General features: G+C 33.9%; 1 protein-coding gene across 1 annotated transcript in view; it reads left to right on the top strand.

Moving 5' to 3' along the window:
* The window catches only part of Tanc2 (tetratricopeptide repeat, ankyrin repeat and coiled-coil containing 2), a 476,564-nt gene that overhangs the window by 363,808 nt on the left and 93,316 nt on the right, over window positions 1–19,440 (top strand). Inside the window, 2 exon segments of the mRNA XM_047542811.1 lie at window positions 11,755–11,878; window positions 11,881–11,985. Coding sequence (XP_047398767.1) covers window positions 11,755–11,878; window positions 11,881–11,985 — 229 coding nt within the window.

The following is a 19,440-nucleotide window of genomic DNA, read 5'->3' as shown; positions in this document are numbered from 1 at the left end:
GAAATTTGACTGTTCCTACTTAGTTAAGAAGTCTATTTTAAGTTTTATGATTATTTCTTCCTTAAGCAAATAAATAAATCTGTTTGTACTGAGATGTGGGGTATGTTTAGGGATTTGTTTTGTTTTGTTTTGTTTTGCTTTGCTTTGTGGTATTGAGGATTCAACCCAGACTCTTGTGCATGCCAGGCAAGTGCTCTGCCACTGAGCTATATCACCAGCCCTATTTATTTTTTATTTTGAGACCATTTCTCACTAAGTTGCCCAGATTGAACTCAAATTTATGATGCTCCTTCCTCAGCCTCATGAGTAGCTGGAATTACAGGGCTATGCCCCCAACCCTGGCTGGGATATGTTCAAGTTTGTGCTAAATGCTATTTAAGAAATGTCCCCCCCAAAAAGCGATGCATTTATCAAAAGTTAAAAAAAAATGACCCCCTCAGGGCTGAGGTTATAGCTCAGTGGTAGAGTGCTTGCCTTGCACATGTGAGGCACTCAGTTCAATTCTTGGTACCACATAAAAGTAAATAAATAAAATAAAGGTATTTTGTCCATCTACAACTGAAAAATAACAAAAGAAGAAATGGCCTAGGCTGGGGCTGTAGCTCAATGGCAGAGTGCTTGCATGTGTGAGGCCTTGGGTTCAATCCTTAGCAGTGCATAAAAATAAACAAATAAAATAAAGACATGCTTTCTATCTACAACTCCAAAAAAAATTTTTTAAAGAAATGGGCCTTTCAATTAAAATTTAATGTTATCCCAATGTTGTGCTACATGTTACAGTTCAGTTATGTAAGATTATGCTGTGAAAGGATAGGGCAGAAGCCAGCAGTCTTGTTTCTCACCAATGACAAATCTATAAACAGACATTTACTTTCAAGTGAGATTTTCAAATCTGTTAGTATTTTGATGAAGTAGGATAATATTCAAAAAATTTTAAAACCACTTGATTTGACAGTTCTTTATGTCAATTCTTGTGTATCAGTATTTCCTTTCTTGTGCTGCTAATTGAGAGTTTTTATTAAAATAACTTTAAAAGTTTTATTTCTCAAAAAACAGTTTGCACTACAGGTGTAACAGGTTTGCTATGTTAGCATCTCTCAAGCAAATCTCCAGTTAATGTTGTATATTTCTTCTGAAGTGCCATCAGAATAGAAAAGGTACAGAGATTTTATTCAGGGCCTTTCCTGGATATGTGAATTTAACTATAACAACAGTGAATTTTCCCAGGTCTTAGATGCATCACTACCATGTGGTTATACATACAGAATTTATAGGACATAGAGACATGGCTTCCATTTGCTGAGGACTTAATATGTATTGATGCTCAGTACTATTTGTTATTTTGTTACCTTATCTCTTCATTCTTATCTTAACCCTATGATTTGTCTTAATTATCTTCATTTGACAGATGAGGAAACTGTGGCTCCAGGAATTATTTTTTTTTAATGTCATACTGTTAATAAATAGCAAAACTAGTATTCAAAGCCAGTTTTAGGTAATACTATTATTATCCTCATTCTGTAAATGAGAAAGCAGGGCTCTAAGAATAAATAACTTACCTGAGAAAAAAAGACTAGTATATTACAGAGTCAAGTGAGGCAGGCAAGCTTCAGAGCTATGCTTTTTAACTACTGTTGCTTCTCTAGTGTGACAGGAAGAATTTTCATTTAGTGTTCTATCAGTCATTGAATTTAGCTTCAAAGCAAAAAAAAAAAAAAATGATGATGGAGGTATACCTGTCAGTCATTTAGGTCAACTTAAAATTCTTCTAAAAGGTTTTTATGCAACTAGAAGCTCTTGTCATATTAGGCAAGTTGTCTCTGACTTAGTCCTTAGATAAGAAGCTAATGCATATGAAATAAGCTAATATATACAAAATAAGCTAATTTGAGAAACCAGATAATTTTAAGAAATGTCACAGAGACACAAAAAGTTGCTGCTGCTGTTAAAGCTATCAGCCAAAGAAGTAGTCATTTCAGCAATCCTGTAACATTGAGCATGTTGAACATAATGTGAACTTGTAAGCCAAATACACACACACACACACACACACACACACACACACACACACAGAGCCAAAATGGAGATATGCATAAAACAACCTTAAATTTAATTTTTGTTGCTGTAACTGTTTTTTTTTTTTAAGTTTTCATTTAAGAGAAATTAGACCCAAAATAAATAATAAGTAACCTGTAACTGCTGTTTTATATAATTTATCTAGGGCTTCTTTCCTCTGAATATTCATACTGAACTTTTATAGTAAGATCCAGATTTCATCTATATCCAGCATACTGAATATGGGAAAACAACCTTGTTCACTTGTGTGTTTCGGTATTTTTTTTTATCTGCCACCCACTGAGAAACCTTCTCTAGCTCTTCAGTTACCTTAAGGTGACCCTGCTTTATTTTACCCCAGCACCCCTGTATTTCCTCTTTCATAGTACTTATCTCACTATTTTTTTTATGACTTGCTTAATTGCCTCTCTTTCGGGTTAAACTGTAAAGAATAGACAAGGATTATATTTTCAGAATCTAGCATAATGCCTAGCATACAGTGCAAGAGCAATTTATATTTGTGAATGAATTAAATGCCAGTATTTTCTATTATGAAATCTTATGGCATCTAATTAGGTATTTACTCATAATAATTGTTCCTAACCAACTTATTATGTCAAATCTGAATCAGATTCATATATCCCCAAGAATGAATCTCGGTAGAGCCTGGAATTCACCAATCCTCTGAGACATAAGTTTCATAAACTATCGATTAAATCTACTTAGGACTATTCATTTTGTGTAAGATGTACTTCTACAGGAATCAAGATGAACTAAGTAAATTAGTCACTTTGTTTTAAATATTTGTACTTGATATTGGTCCTAACTCCCTTTGACTCAAGTAATCTATAATTGAATAGTAACAGTCTACAGAGTACAGCTATTTAGGTCTAGGATTATAACAAAGCTAAATATTATGCTGAGCTCTGCCACAACTAATTAACAACAGGGCTCTCACTACCCAGTGTTAAAACATACTATAAATCCTCTATAATCAAACAGTGTGGTACCGGTGTGTGAGTAGAGAAATAGAATAGAACAGAAAATTCATAGTTAGACCCAAATATGTGTGGATACTTAGTATGCAACAAAGGCAGCATCTTAGGTCACTAAAGTGAAAATGGACTTTATATATGAGAGATAAATTAATATATTTCTCATACCATGCACAAGAGTAAACTCCAAATGGAGTGGGGATCCAAATATCAAAAAATGAAACCATGCAAAAACATTGAAATCTTACAAGTAATAGTGGAAAATATGAATGACTTCATCTTTGACCTTGGTGAAGGGAAAGGCTTTTAAGATCTCAATCTAAAAGAATAGTAGAAAAGATTGATAAATTTGATTTCATAAAAATTTGTTTAAATGTTATATGACCAAAAAAAGCACTAGAAACAAAGTCAAGATAACTATTAAATTGAAGAAAATATTCACAACATGCCCTGAAATCACAGGTAACAAAAACAAAAACAGACAAATGAGATGGCATCAAATGAAAAGCTTCTGTACAGCAAAGGAAATAATTAACAATGGGAAAAACCCACAGAACAGGAAAAAAATGTATATCAGCGATACTCGGATAAAGCTTTAAATCCAAAAAACATAAGGAACTTAACTCTGTAGCAAGAAAATATCCCAACAACGAATGGGCAAAGAACGTTCCTATGTAGTTGGCACCTCGAGGTCCCCCAGAGGCCTGTATATTAAAGACCCAGTCCTCAGCTTGTGACTATTGGGAAATAGTGGAAACTTTTAAGAGGACGGTCTTTCCGTCATTGTGGCTGTATTCTTAAAGACAGAGACCCCCCAGCTTTTTCCTCATTCTCTTTTTGGCTTTCTGGCCATGAGACAGGCAGTTTTGTTCCACTTTGCACTTTCACCATGATGTGCTACTTCCTATAGGACTAGAGCAGTGAGGCCAGTTGATCATGAACTGAAACCTCAAGCCAAAATAAACCTTTTCTCTTTGTAATCTCAGGTATTTGAATAACAGAGAGCTGACTAATGGAGACCTGAGCAGACATTTCTCAAAAGAAGACATACACATGGCCACAAGATACATAAAAAATGCCCAGCATCACTAATCATTAGAGAAATACAAATTAAAACCATAATGAGATTTTTATACCTCTTAGAATGACTTTTATCAAAAAGGTGAAAGATAACAAATATTGGCAAGGCTGTATAGAAAAGGGGACACTTGCACATTGTTGATGGGAGTGTAAATTAGTACAGCCATTATGAAAAATTATATAGCAGTTCTTCAGAAAGCTAAAAACAAGCCTGGGGGTGTAGTTGTATCTTTGTGGTAGAATGCTTACCTAATGAGCACATGGTCCTGGTTTGAATCTCCAGCACCCCATTCCCCACCCCATCCCCACCAAAAAAAAAAAAAAAAAAAAAAAAACTCACAATATAACTACCGTGTGATACAGTAATTCTATTTCTGGATATATCCAAAGAAACTGAAATCAATATATTGAAGGAATATCTACACTGCCATGCTCACTGTAACATTATTCACAACATCCAAGATATAGAATCAGCCTAATTGTCTATCAAAAATGAGTGGATAAGTAGCTAAACTATGGAACCATCCTAGGTGCCCTTCAACAGATGAATGATTTTTAAAATGTGGTATGTATACAAAATGGAATATTACTCATCCATAAAAAGAATGACTTTATGACTTTTGCCACTAAATGAATGGATCTGGAGACTGTCATGCTAAGTGAAATAAACCAATCCCCAAAAACCAAAGGTCAAATGTTCTTTCTGATATGCACGGATGCTAATGCACAACAAGGGGGGAAGGGAAGAGCAGAAGTTCAGTGGATTAGACAAGGGGAATGAAAGGAAGGGAGGGAATAGAAATAAGAAAGACAGTGGAATGAATCTAACATGACTTTCCTATGTACATATATGAATACATCACAGTGAATCTCCACATCATGTACAACCCAAAGAATAGGATCCTAATTAGAATAAGTTATACTCCATATATGTATATTATGTCAAAGTACACTCTCTTGTCATGTCTATCTAAAATGACGTATTTTAAATAGACAAAAAAAAATGAGTGGATAAAGAAAATATGGAATACTATCAACCTTTCTAAAAACAACATAGCTGAATCTAAATCACATTATCCTAAGTGAAGTAAACCATGCACAGAAATATAAATACTACATGTTCTCACTTATATGTGGAATCTAAAGAAGTCAAATGCCTAGAAGTACAGTAGAATAAAGGTTAACAGAGACTGCAGGTGGCAAGTGGTAAAAGAGAGAATGGGGAATTGTTAAACAAAGAGGACAAAATTTCAGATAAAAGAAACACATTTTGAGATCAACTGCACAGAAGGTTGACAACAAAATAACCAAGAGAATAATGTGATATATTGATATATCAATTAGCTTGGTTAAATCATTCCAAATTATATACACATATCAAACATTACATTGTATTCCATCAACATATATACTTAAGATTTGTCGATCAAAATAATAGTAATCAGAAAAATGAGAAATTATACCCCATTTATGTATGATTTATGGAAGTGCATAAATGCATTGTCATGTATAGCTAATTAGAATAAATTTTTTAAAATAATAGTAATAATTTTTTAAATCTACCTCTTGTTAAATTTTAGCATAGTATCAAAGTAGAATGTCTACAATTTCCTGAAATAGTTATTAAATCATCCTTCACTTCTCCGGCTACATATGCGTATACATGTGGAGAGAGAATAGACTTTATATATAGTCATATATATACATATATAACTTGACTTTCCTCATCTACTTAAACAATTTATTGCAATATATTGAATGCAGTTATGAGTCTGTTGTGAAAATGTAAAACAATGACACTTTTCTTTCTGAAATTTTTGTTTTGAAAAATGATATTTTCATAAAAATATCTTCTTAGGTGTCAGCATGTAATGTTTATTATTTTTATTTTAAGAGAATCAATAAACAAAAATATTAAGAAAAAATATTCTCAATAAATATCACAGTCCCCTGTATTTAAAGGACACCACCCTACCCAACCCATTATTCTTCCCAGAGGCCTCTTTTTTAAAATATTTTTTTAGTTGTCAGTGGACCTTTATTTATTTATATATGATGCTGAGAATCCAAACCAGTGCCTCACACATGCTAGGCAAGTGCTTTACCACTGAGCTACAACCCAAGACTTCCCAGAGACTTCTTGAAAGAACACAGGAACCCATCTAAGGGAAATCCTAGTGAACTAAACTGAAACAAATTGAGTAACAAAATTGAATTGGATTGTAACCAATAGAATAAAATAATTAAATAAGTAGGGAGAAAGAAACAGTTCCTTCTTCCAGTAGAATTCTTATTAACAAATGTAGAAAGAAAGAGGGACATAGAAAATCATTATTAAGCAAACATTATAACAATAATTGTTACAAACAAGATCCATTGATAATTACTAAAAATAATGAGTAGAAATTTGAAGAGAAACAGGATTTGCTCAGTTGAAAAATATCTCTAAGACTTTTTAATTTAAAAAAATTTCTCATACATGTATTAGGGTAATAATGTCTGTCTCACTCTCATGTCCTTCCCATCCTACCACCCCACTCCCCTCTGCATAATCCAAAGTTCCTTCGTTCTTCCCTATCCACCACCCACTATGGATCAGCATCTACTTATCAGAGAAAACATTCAGCCTTTAGTTTTTTGGGATTGGCTTATTTCACTTAGTATGATATACTTCAACTCCATCCATTTACCTACAGATGCCATAATTTCATTCTTCTTTAAGGTTGAATAATATTCCATTGTGTATGTGTACCACATTTTCTTTATCCATTCATGTGTTAAAGGGCACCTAGGTTGGTACCACAGTTTAGCTATTGTGAGTGGAGCTGCTAAAAACATGATGTAGTATGCTGATTTTAAGTCCTTTAGGTATAAACCAAGGAGTGGGATAGCTGAGTCAAATGGTGGTTCCATTCCAAGTTTTCTGAGGACTCTCCATACTGCTTTCCAGAGTGGTTACACCAATTTGCAGTCCCACTAGCAATGTATGAGTGTACCTTTTTCCTCACATCCTCACCAACACTTACTAATGATTTATTCTTAATAATTGCCATTCTGACTGGAGGAAGATGATCTCTTACAGTAGCTTTAATTTACATTTCTCTAATAGCTAGAGATGATGAACATTTTTCATGTTTGTTGATCGATTGTATTTCTTCTTCTGTGAAGTGTCTGTTCAGTTCCTTAGCCCATTTATTGACTGGGTTATTTGGTTTTTTTGGTGTTAAGTTTTTTGAGTTCTTTATATATCCTGGAGATTAGTACTCTATCTGAGGTAACGTGTGGCAAAGATTTTTTCCCATTCTGTAGTCTCCCTCTTCACGTTATTGATTGTTTCCTTTGCTGAGAAGAAGCTTTTTAGTTTGAGTCCATCCCATTTATTGATTCCTAATTTTACTTCTTGTGCTTTAGAAGTCTTGTTAAGGAAGTCAAGTCCTAAGGCTACATGATGAAGATTTGGGCCTACTTTTTCTTCTATTAGGTGCAGGCTCTCTGTTCTAGTGCCTAAGTCTTTGATCCACTTTGAGTTAATTTTTGTGCAGGGTGAGATAGAGGTTTAATTTCATTTTATTACATGTGGATTTCCAGTTTTCCCAGCACTACTTGTTGACTAGGCTATCTTTTCTCCAATATATATTTTTGGCGCCTTTGTATAGTATGAGATAACTGTATTTATGTGAATTTGTCTCTGTGTCTTTTGTTTTCTACCATTGGTCTACATGTCTATTTTTCTCCAAGATATTTTTAACTACAAAAAGGAAGACCAACTTTATAGTCAAGAAACCTGACAAAGGCTAGGTATGGTGGCACACACCTATAATCTCAGCAACTTAGGAGCTTGAGGCAGTAGATCACAAGTCGAAGGACAGTCTGGACAATTTAGCAAGACTATCTCAAAATGAAAAATAAAAAGGGAGGGGCTGGGGATGTAGCTCAGTGGTAGAGCATCTCTGGGTTCAGTCAAACACAAAAAAGAAAGTAACCTGGCAGAACTTTAACTTCAACCAAGTGAAGAAGGACATTCTCACCACTAACAAAATATGACAACATTAAGAACCCTATCTGATGTAATCCACAAAAAAGGATCCAACACAGTTTTTGTGGTATTCCTACCTAGAACAGTTTCAGATCATTGGAAAACATCAGATTTGAGAGACATTGAGAAAACCCAAATTGAGAGACATTCAATAATACCCGTCAAAAATAACAAGACTGTAAAAAGAGTGACTGAAGATCTTTTATAGATAAAGAAGAGTCTAAGGAGAAATAACTAAATGCTCTTAGGGCCCTGGATAGAATCCTAAAAAGAAAAGATCATAATAGGAAACTAAAATTTGAATAACATCTTCAGATAATATTGTTCCCCGTTTATCTACTGGTTTTGACAATTATACTGTAGTTAAATAAGATACTAATAATAAGGGAAACTGGGTGAGGAAACTGTGTACTACTTTTGCAACCTTTCTGTAAGTCTAAAATTAGTTAAAAGTACAAAGTTAAAAAATAAAGTCCTATTGCAAAAAAAAAGAAAAAGAAAAAGAAAGAAAGAAGGAACTGCAAACTGGAAAATCACTGAGACTGAGGCAGAACCTAAGCCTAGGGACTGTTCTTAGCATCTAGTTCCAGAGTGAAGATTAGAATCAGAATTAAGGGACAAGAGAAAGTAGTTATTTACCATGAGCCTCCAGGTCCCTAGAAATATTAAAAACCAGACATTAACTTAACTGCTGCAGGTTGTGCTGATTAGGAAGTCAGTCTGGCAGTGGTGAGGGAGAAGAAAATCAGCAGAGTGATGAAAAGGAGACACGGCCTGAGAGCATGAGAGCAGGCCTGAGGGAAGGACAGTTGCACTTCTAGAAGTTAAATTACAAACACTAGTTATGTAAACTAAGTTTTTCTGTCCAAATGAATCCTAGATATTCAAAACTGCCCTTTCTTAATGAGAGATTAGCTTAATCCTGTCCCAGTTATTTATTTGCAATAGAAAATGGTCTATGGAATTTGAAGGCTTGGAACTTTCAAACAAAAGCCCAGTAGATTGGCTACTACGCAATTCCTTTGATGACGTTAATGATAAATTTTATATTTTCTCGGACACAGCATTTAAAGAAAAGATTTCACATACAAGGCTGTACTCCAGTCATTGGTCTACATCACCCATCAGCATTCCTCTTTGCTTCTTCTTCCACAGGAGTACATAAAATTTACTCAGTGTCTTCCAAAGAATTAATGCAACTCTAGTCAAGTCAGATATATTGGTATAATGTTGTTCTAATAAAAGATATATTTAAAATAAGGAAACAAGATGGAAAATATTAATATATAAGAAAGATAATAGCTAAAAATGAATTTTAGAGAAGTCATTTTGAAAAGTAAGAATTCACTAAGGAGAAAGATTTTACCTACTGACTTATTGGGGATAGACTACTTCTAAGCCATTCCCAAGAAGTTGTAATAATAATGACTATACATGGGTAGACATGATAACTTCCTTAAAACTATAGAGAATATTTTATAAATCTATGACTGAGCACTGGTAAAGTAAGAGACTTAAAAAAAAATTCTGCATTTCCAGACTTGTTGGGTTTTTGTTTTCTTTTGTGTGTGTGTGTGTGTGTGTGTAGTACTGGGGATTGAATCCACAGCCTCATCAATGCTAGGCAAGTGCTCTACCACTGAGCTACACCCCAGCCCTCTTTTTGTTTGTTTTTTTGCTTTGTTTTGTTTTGTTTTTTTGTTTTGTTTTTTGTTTTGCTTTTGTTTTTTGGTGACAGAGTCTCACTAATTTGCAGAAGCTGGCCTTGAACTTGGAATCTCCTGCCTCAGCCTCATGAGTAACTGGGATTACAGGCGTACATCAGGCCAGGCTTGGTTTTATACATAGGAAAAGTTATGGGTAGTATCAGTAGACAATTTGGGGAAAGTATAAATGCTTTTGATAGATTGTATGTACGTATACATACTATATAACTACTTTGAAATGTCTGGTAAATAACCTTTTTTGAGCCACATTGCAAATCTCTGAAAGATGTGGGTTTTTCTACCTAAATTTGCAAAGGAATCAAGACTTTACATTTGGAATGCCAAAGAAATATTAAAATTAAAAGAGAAGTAGCCACTGAGAATGCAACTTTAACATTGACCTTTGTTAAAATGAAACTGTTCAGCCAAGTGTACACAAATAATTTTTATCTTTAAAGTGATACCCGTTACTTTGAGTAAAGGGTCAATTATACCTTATTTGCTGAACTGTGCTTAGCCCTGACATATGGAATCAATTGAAGGAAAATATGATGACAATTCATATTGATTTTGCTGTTTGCTTTTTTTATCAAGTGGAAATTTGTATCTGTGTAGACAATAACCACTGATATTCACTGTTTATTGAGAGGACAGATCAATTGCTGACAAGGTTTTTCTTTGGGTTTCTTTACACTGTCTTTAAAATATGTTGATAAAGTAGTGACTGATCTATCTAAAGAAAAGAATAGAAAACTTTTAAATATAATCTCTGATTTCCATTTTCCATATTGTGGTCAGACTTCATCACTCACAAGCAATTTCTATCTCTGACTTTATATGTGCAGCAACAGTGCCTGAGTTATTTTGATTTTTTTTATGTTTAGTGAGAAGGATTTCAGGTGCTTACATTTTTTTGACATTTCCAGCATGCATTGAAGAGCTAAGATGACCATACTCATAGATCAGGAACCTTTTCAAAGCAGAACTCTTTGATATATGACTGTTGTACAAGAGATGATTAAAGAACTGGAGTTTCAGTGGTATATCCGTGAATGCCACTGAGACAAGTTTTAATTGTCCATAAACATAAATCTAAAAACTTAAAAAAAAAAAAAACAACCCAGCATATACAGAACTATCAGATGGAGCTGATGAGCAAGGAGGAGGGTAGAGATAACAGTGCTGACAGTGGCTGACATTACTGCTCACTCATGATGAGAGCACTATGTCAAATTCTTTCCATACATCAAACTGAATTTCCCCTACCAATGGCATATATTCTACACAGTCCCATCACTTTTTCTTGGTGGTTAATGAGCCAGAAAGGTGGTCTAGATTAAAATCACCCTCTGTACTTGCTCTTAAGGCAAAAGGAACAACCAAAGATATAGAGTGAACTTTCTGCACATTTAAAACAAAAAAACAGAACCTAAAGCTCTAGGTTCCAGTCAGTCAGCCTAGCCTCTAGATGTTATTAAGACATAAATTTTTTTAAGCTCTTTGAATTTAAGACCCTATCTAACAAAATTTTCACCCTTTTCCTGCTCATCTAATTCTGATATTCTTTGTCTCTGTGTTTGGGTTCTCAGAAAATATTTAATGATGATTTTAAAACCTGGATTATTTTGTGAGACTTAGCTTTTAATTTACAAATTTTAATTTTGGCGTTGTGATATCCTGTGTATACAATAGAAATATGTCAGATTTCTAATCTTACATAAATCAGGCAGTTGAGTTAGCAGCTCTCATTTGTACTTGTAAAGATTGAGAAAATGGAGAGACAGAAGACAGAATAATCATACAATAACCATTATATAGTAAATAACTAGCCATTGCTTTTGCCACTAATAAGCCAGTTTGTATTTTCATCTTCCATTTGTAGGTAGTTGCCTATCACTATTGCCAAGCAGATAATGCCTACACCTGCCTGGTACCAGAATTTGTCCACAATGTTGCTGCTCTGCTCTGCCGTTCACCTCAGCTGACAGCTTATCGGGAGCAGCTTCTTCGGAGCCTCACCTGCAGAGCATGCTGAGCCTTCGATCCTGTGTTCAAGACCCCATGGCCTCCTTTCGGAGAGGAGTCCTGGAGCCCCTGGAGAATCTCCACAAAGGTACAGAAGAGGTTCAAGGAGACAAAAGGAGCCCCAGGTCACCTGGGTCATGGAATAAAAATGATTTTTATCACATTAACAAAACTAAATGATCTATAGCTAATGTCCTGCAGGATACAGTAACAGATACAAGATTTTACTTGGAAACAAACCAATTCTACAAGAACTGTAGGAATTCTTTTCCTTTAAAAATTCTACTTCCTTTAAAAATTTTTTATTTTGATTTTTAAATGTAATTCATTTTTCTTACACTAATCATAGCAGAGCTTCCAGTCCTTTCTGTGAAGTTAAAATAAATCTATGACGTTTATGGTTCCAACTCAGTGTTGTAGAGTCTCTATAGTTAGAAACTCTCCAGTCTTTATGTAATATTTTTACTACCCCATCAGTTCAGGTAAAGCAGTCACGGTTGTACAACCTTGTGTTCATACTAGAAATACTTTAAATGAAAAGTATTTAAAAGATATAAGGATATTCCATAGTCCATAAATTATATCAGGAAAGGTTTTTTTTTTTTAAGTGAAAACAAAGTTAAATGGACTCTATCTCCTACTCATGCTCATGCCTCTCCTCCGTTTTCCCTCTGCAGCCCTAGTGTACATTAGAGCCTAAGGAGAGCCATCTCCTTAAAGACGGTACATGCCTTCCAAGGCATTCTTCCTTATACTTTTTATACTGTGTTCTCAGTGCTAGAAGCTGAAGAAAAGGATTTGAGTAAGCATGAGATTCCTGAAGGATCCTGTTTACTCCCAAAGACTTACATACCTTTCTCAAAGGTTTTGAAAGTACTATATGTGTTCATAATTTCTGTTCTCCTGGCCATCATCTTTAGTTGATGCTAATCATCTTTACTCAGATGCTGATTACTTAGACATCAAATTTCTCTTTTGTCTAAAATCTGATAATGTTTATCTCTATTTCTATTACCTCTTCTTCTGCCTATTAACCATGCCTTACACCTTTTTAAACACTGGAAATTTTTTCCCTAAATATTTAAAGCTTATTTCCTATATATTCACTCAATTTCTAATCCTGTTAATTCTGCCTTCATTGTTTCTCACATCCATTTTTCTCAAATTTGTTCCTACCCTCATTACCCCAAGAGCTATTTAGCTACTCATAACATTATATCATTATTACCTCTTCCTGGTATTCTCTGGCTTAGTACTTCTTTCACATCATAACACACTTAGAAAATCATAAAAATTTATACAGCAGATTGGTATAAAAATTCATGACTACTCATAGTTGAACATAACAGCCCAAAGCTATAACTGTGCCAAGCTGTGGGTACCATAAGGGCTAAAGTGATTCCTTTTGTTTTTTAGACTGGGTCTCACTGTTTTACCCAAGCTTGTCTTAATTTCTTAGTCTCAAGTGATCCCCCTGTCTCAGTCTTACAAGTATGTGCCACCAGATCAACTAAAGGATTCATTTTTAAGCGTACTTCCCAACCATTCATGGCCTACCTGATAGAGGAGCTCTTCCTCAGTCTCTCCAGTCTTCTAGGATTTATGTACTGCTTTCAAATAAAGCTCAAATAAAGTGTTGCTCTGATCACTTAATTTCCCAGGTCAGAAAACAATCCAAGCAACCTGGAAGGCTGAGGCAGGAGAAACGCTAGTTCAAGGCCAGCCTTAGCAACTCAGCAGAGACCCTAAGCAGCTTAGCAAGACCCTGTCTCAAAATTTTAAAAAGTACTGGGAATGTAGCTCAGTGATAATGCACCCCTGGGTTCAATCCCAGTACCAGAAAGAAAAGAAGAAAAAACTAATGATTCCCTGTGTTGCCTACTGAATAACCTGTAGCTGCATAGTCTCAGTGCTTGATAGTCCTGCATCCAGCCTACTTTCTAGCCTTATTTTTTGCTTTTATCCTTTTGAATCCTATGCTTACATGTAAACTAAAATATTTACTAGTACTTAAATACTTCCCTACATTTTATTTCTCCACATATACACTCAGTTTCCTTTTTTAAAATTTTTTTTAGTTGTAGATGGACACAATATCTTTATTTTTTTATGTAGTTCTGCAGATGGAACCCAATGCCTCACACATGCAAGGCAGGCACTCTACCACTGAGCCACAGCCCCAGGCCCCCAATGTTTTCTTTTCTTAATATGCCTTCTCCTCACATCTCTTGACTTTCAGAATTCTACCCACCTTTCAAAGACCAGCTTAAATGCCATCTTTCTCATGAGACACCTTGATTCACCTTCCCACCTCTAGTCAGAAACAGTGTCCTTCCAAATTGCCATTAGATCTTTTTTAAAATACTTCAATTATGATATTCAACACATTGCTCTATGTATAATAAAAATTTAAAATTTTATCACAAACATGACTCTATGCCAGATATACTTTACTTGCACCGCACAAAAATTAGTTCTTTCTATACTTAATAATCTCTTTGACTGAATTGTACACTTTTGAAGTTAAGATTTTGTGTGTGTGTGATGTTGGGGATCAAACCCAGGACTTTACACATGCTAGTGGGTGCTCTACCACTAAGCTGCATTCCCAGGTCCAAGAACTTTATTCTTATTCAACTTTTATCCATCATAGTGGTTCTCTGACCTTGAACATAATAAGAAATTTTAATAAATAAATTTTGAGCAAATAAGTGACCTTAGAAACTGCTAATATGCAGGGGTATCTTAAGAAAGTGCTATGATACAAGGATCTACACATACTGGGTATTTCAAAGAGAATACACAAACACTTTTACAGAGTCAGCTCCAGATTCTCAACCATATTCCATATGTTTTAGAATTTTGTTACACAATACATCTACTGCTTACTTAGGTCTCTATAATCAGCTTTAGATATCCCTATTGTCAAATATTATTATAAGTGAATTTAAATATTTCATCTTATTCTCCTGTTTTTATTCACCCTTAAAAATCGCCATCATAAGCAATCATTGAAAACAGTTTTTGAAACATTAAAAATTATTTGATTAACCCAAATGAAGTCAGGAAGAAAAATGAAAAAAAAATTAAGTCAGAACAAGCAAAATGGTAGACTTAAAATCAATCATAATCATATCAATAATTACATTAAATGTAATGGACTAAACACATTGAAAGACAGAAACTGTCAGACTGTATAAAAAGTAAGACCCAACCATATATTTTCTATATGAAATTATTTAAATATGAAAGTACAGATTGAAAGTAAAAGGATATAACCCAGAGTAAGCAGGAAAGAAGGAAATAATAAAAGCAAGAGCAAAAAATAATGAAATAGAAAATTGATGATAAAAATAGATAAATTCTAGCAATGCTTTTTAAGAAAATGAGAGAATGATATCAGAAACTAAAGGAGGTATCACTGTAATTCCTAAAAATATTAAAAGAAAAGTAAGAAATTATCATAACTAGCTTTATAACAATAATTCAAACATTACCTAATGTGGACACATTCTTAAAAAAAAAAAAAAAATACCCACAATCTACCAGGGGTGACTCTAGAAGAAATAGAAAATCTAAATAGCACTATATCTGTTACATTTAATTGTAATTTAAAAGAAACAGAAAACCTTCCCACCAAGAAAACTACAGATTCTTATGGTTTCACTGATGAATTACATTCAACATTTAAAGGAGTATCAGTCTTTTACAAATGTTTCCAGAAAAGAAGGGAACATTTCACAGTTTATTAAGTAAGCATAATGCTAACACCAAAGTAAGTAGCTTATAAGAAAAGAAGATTATAAAGCAGTACTCCTCATGACCACAGTAGTAAAATCCTGAAAAAAAAACTAATAGCAAATTAATTCATCTTGCTTGTTCAGGAATGCAATGTTAGTTTAACATTTCAAAGTTAATCAGTGTGATTTCTCATATTAACAGAATAAAAGAGAATATTCATACAGTCATCTTAATAAATGCCAAAAAGCATTTGGCAAAATCCTACACCAATTAATATAAAAACTATGCAAACTGGGAATGGAAAAACACTCAATTTGATAAAGGGCAACTCCAGAAAACATATAGCTAATGGCGAAGTGTTGACTATTTTCCTCCTAAGATCAAGACTAGGACAATGTTCTCTTACTCAGTAATTTCTTCAACATCCCATTGGTGATCCAAGGTAACACAATGAGAATATAAGCAAAAAAAAAAGGCAAATAATATAAAGATTGGAAAGGAATAAGTAAAATTCTTTATTTGAAGACAGCATGATTGTCTGTATAGAGTTTCTAGGGTATCTACGCAAAAAAGCCTACTAGAACTAATAAGTACAAAGCTTTGAATTATAAGATCAATGTACAAAATATCTATTTCTGTACCAGCAACAAAAATTGAAAAGCGAAATTTAAAAAGTAGTGTGCCAGTTTTAAATACGACTGCAAAATCTTTGACATTCCTCTCATTGAAAGTTGGAATCTACATCTCCTCCCTTTGTATTTGGGTAGGCTTCTGACTACTTCAACTAACAGAATACTGCAAAGTGATTCATTGTGACATCTGAGGCCAGTTCATAAATGACCATGCAGCTTTGCTCTTGTTTAGTGAAATGCGTCCTTTTAGAGGTGTGTGTTTCCATGTAAGAAGTCTGGCTACCCTGAATTCACCACTGTGAGGAAGTGCAAATGACATGGAATGTCCACTTGACTATTCAGTCTTCAAGTCATTTCAGACCTGACACCAAATAGATCAATGAATAAGCTTCCAAATGGTTTGAGCTCTCAGCCCTGTCCATTTACATAACCCTTAACTGTTTGATATAGCTTTAAATAACTGTAACAAATACTATTTTTCAGTGGCACCAAAAACATGTACTACTTAAGCATACATTTAACAAAAGCTATAAAAACCTCCACAGAGAAAGTACAGTGAAAACATTGCAGAATGAAATTAAAGAATTTAGTAATTGGAAGATCATAGATTAAAAGATGTCAATTTTTCTACAAACTGGTTTATAGATTCAACATAATTCCAAGTCCCATCAGGGTTTTCTGTAAAAATTGACAATTTTTAGAAAACCAAAGGATCAAGAATAGCCAAAACAATTTTGAAAAAGAAAAAAGTTGGAAGACCTGATAATATCTAGTTTCAAGACTCACAGCATTACAGATTACTACAATAATCATGACAGGCAGTGGTGTTTTACTAAGTGACAACCAGCTGAGAGTTGAAGAGCTGATGGGTGTAAAATTTAGCTGCTCTCATGAGTCAACTTGAGTCAGCTCCAACACTCCATTGACACAGGACTAGAAAATAGAACAGTGGAACAGAATGGAAAGTCCAGAAATAGACCTACACATAAATGTACTCTATTAAATCTTCTCAAAACTTTCAAGACAATTTGGGAAAGATAATTCTTGCTACCAAATGGTACTTGAACCACTGAATAAATATGTGGAGGGTACAAATCTCAATCCTTACCTCACATTGTATATAATAATAAATTTAAGGTGGATCATAGGCCTACATAGAAATGCATACTTTCTAGAACTAATAGAAAAAACATAAAAGATATCTTTAGACCTTAGAATAGGTAAAGATTTCTTAAGACATGTTTTTTAAGAAGAAGATAAATTAGATTTCATCAAAATTAAGAAATGTCTGCTCAGCAAAAGATAACAAAGGGGAAAGCAAGTCACAAAGTGGGAAACAGTATTCTTATCTATGTTTGTGTATGTGTGTGAGGAAGCATTTATATCTGTAACACCTAAAGAACACACACAAACCAATAGTGAAATGATAAAACAATCCTATTTTTATTTTTCATTTATTAATTGTGTGTGTGTGTGTGTGTGTGTGTGTGTGTGGTGTGAGATGGAACTCAGGGCTCTGTACATAACAAGGCTGCACTATACCACTGAGCTACATCACCAGCCAAAAAATTAGCACAAGGTTTTGTTTTTATTGTTTTTTTTTTCCTTGTCTCCCACCCCATCCTGCCCTTTGGTGCCTGGGATTAAACCCATGGCCTTCCTTGTACATACTGAGCACATGCTCTACTACTGAGCTACATCCCCAGCAACAATCCAGTTTTCAAAGAGATAAAGATTTAAACATTTTACAAAACAAGATAGATTAATAGACAATGAAGACATGAAGTGTTTAACATCATTAGTTGTCAAAGAAATGTAAATTTAAATTACAATGAGATACCAGTTCACACCCATTCAGATGGTAAAATTAAAAAGAATGACCATCAAATGTTGGTAAAGATGATAAACAACTAGAATTCTCATTTATTTCTGGTGGGATTATAAAATGGCACAACTACCTTTCAAAAACTGGTAGTTTCTTATAAAGTTAAATATACATCTGCTTTATGACAAAGCAATTCTATTCCTATATATTTACTCAAAGGAAATTAAAATATCTACAAAAAGTCTTATACAGAATGTCTAGCAACTTTATGCATAGTAATCAAAAAGTAGAGACAACCCAAATGTCCATCAATAGAATGGATAAACATAATTTGTGAAGTGGAATACTTCATGATAATAAAAAGGAACACACTTGACAGTGTAAATGAGTTTCAGAAACATATTAAGCAAAGAAGCAAGTTTAGTCTGTGGTGATAGAAATCAAAAGAGTGGTTGTTGCCTACTGAAGGTTGGCTAGAAGGGAACCCGATGAGAATTTTCTGGAGTGATGGAATTGTTCTACATTTCAGTCCAGGTATTGGTTGCATGAGTACGTATGTGTCAAACTCACTGAAGTGTACAGTTAAACTCTTTTCAATTCACTATATATAAATTTTATTGAAATAATTTTTAAAGTAGATAATTTTTTGAAGGTAGAATTTCATTTCTAATGGAAAACACTTTAAATTTACAGTCAGAAACTAGATTTCAGATTACGTACTTTCTTTAAAATATGTCAGCATTTTTTCACAATACTTTAGTTCCATAGTGTAGTTATTAGAACACTCATACCCATATACACACATAAAACAAATGAAAAACTTTTGAAGTTTCTCAGTAGGCTTTTGCTTGAACCACCAATGAAATGAAATGAGAAACTCATTCATTACCACAACTAAAAGAAATATATTTCAGAAGTAATGTGAAGCTTTTCTAAATAAAAATAGTATCTGAATCTTTTACATTTATAATAATTTCTGTACAATGTACTAGCGATAGAATCTAATGTACTAGTATTCAGTTCTTTATTTGATACTGGGTATGTTCTTTACTCTTGCAATCTATAAAATTATTATTTCAGGCACCTAGGTAAGGTCCTAGAATGGGACTACTAAGGAAAACATTAGACAAAAAACAATGCAACTACTAGAAGAAAACATAGGGGCAACACTCCAATACATTGGTGCAGGCATCAATTTCCTTAATAAGACTCCTAAAGCTCAAGAAATAAAACCAAAAATCATTAAGTGGTATGGCATCAAATTTAAAAGCTTCTACTCAGTAAAGTAAGTAAGAGTGTGAAGAGAGAGCCTACAGAATGGGAGAAAATCTTTGCAAGGTACTCT

This window comes from Sciurus carolinensis, chromosome 3, assembly GCF_902686445.1.
Source record: "Sciurus carolinensis chromosome 3, mSciCar1.2, whole genome shotgun sequence".
NCBI lineage: Eukaryota > Metazoa > Chordata > Mammalia > Rodentia > Sciuridae > Sciurus > Sciurus carolinensis.
Note: the sequence above shows the minus strand (reverse complement) of the source record. Positions and strands in the feature narration are given on the sequence as shown.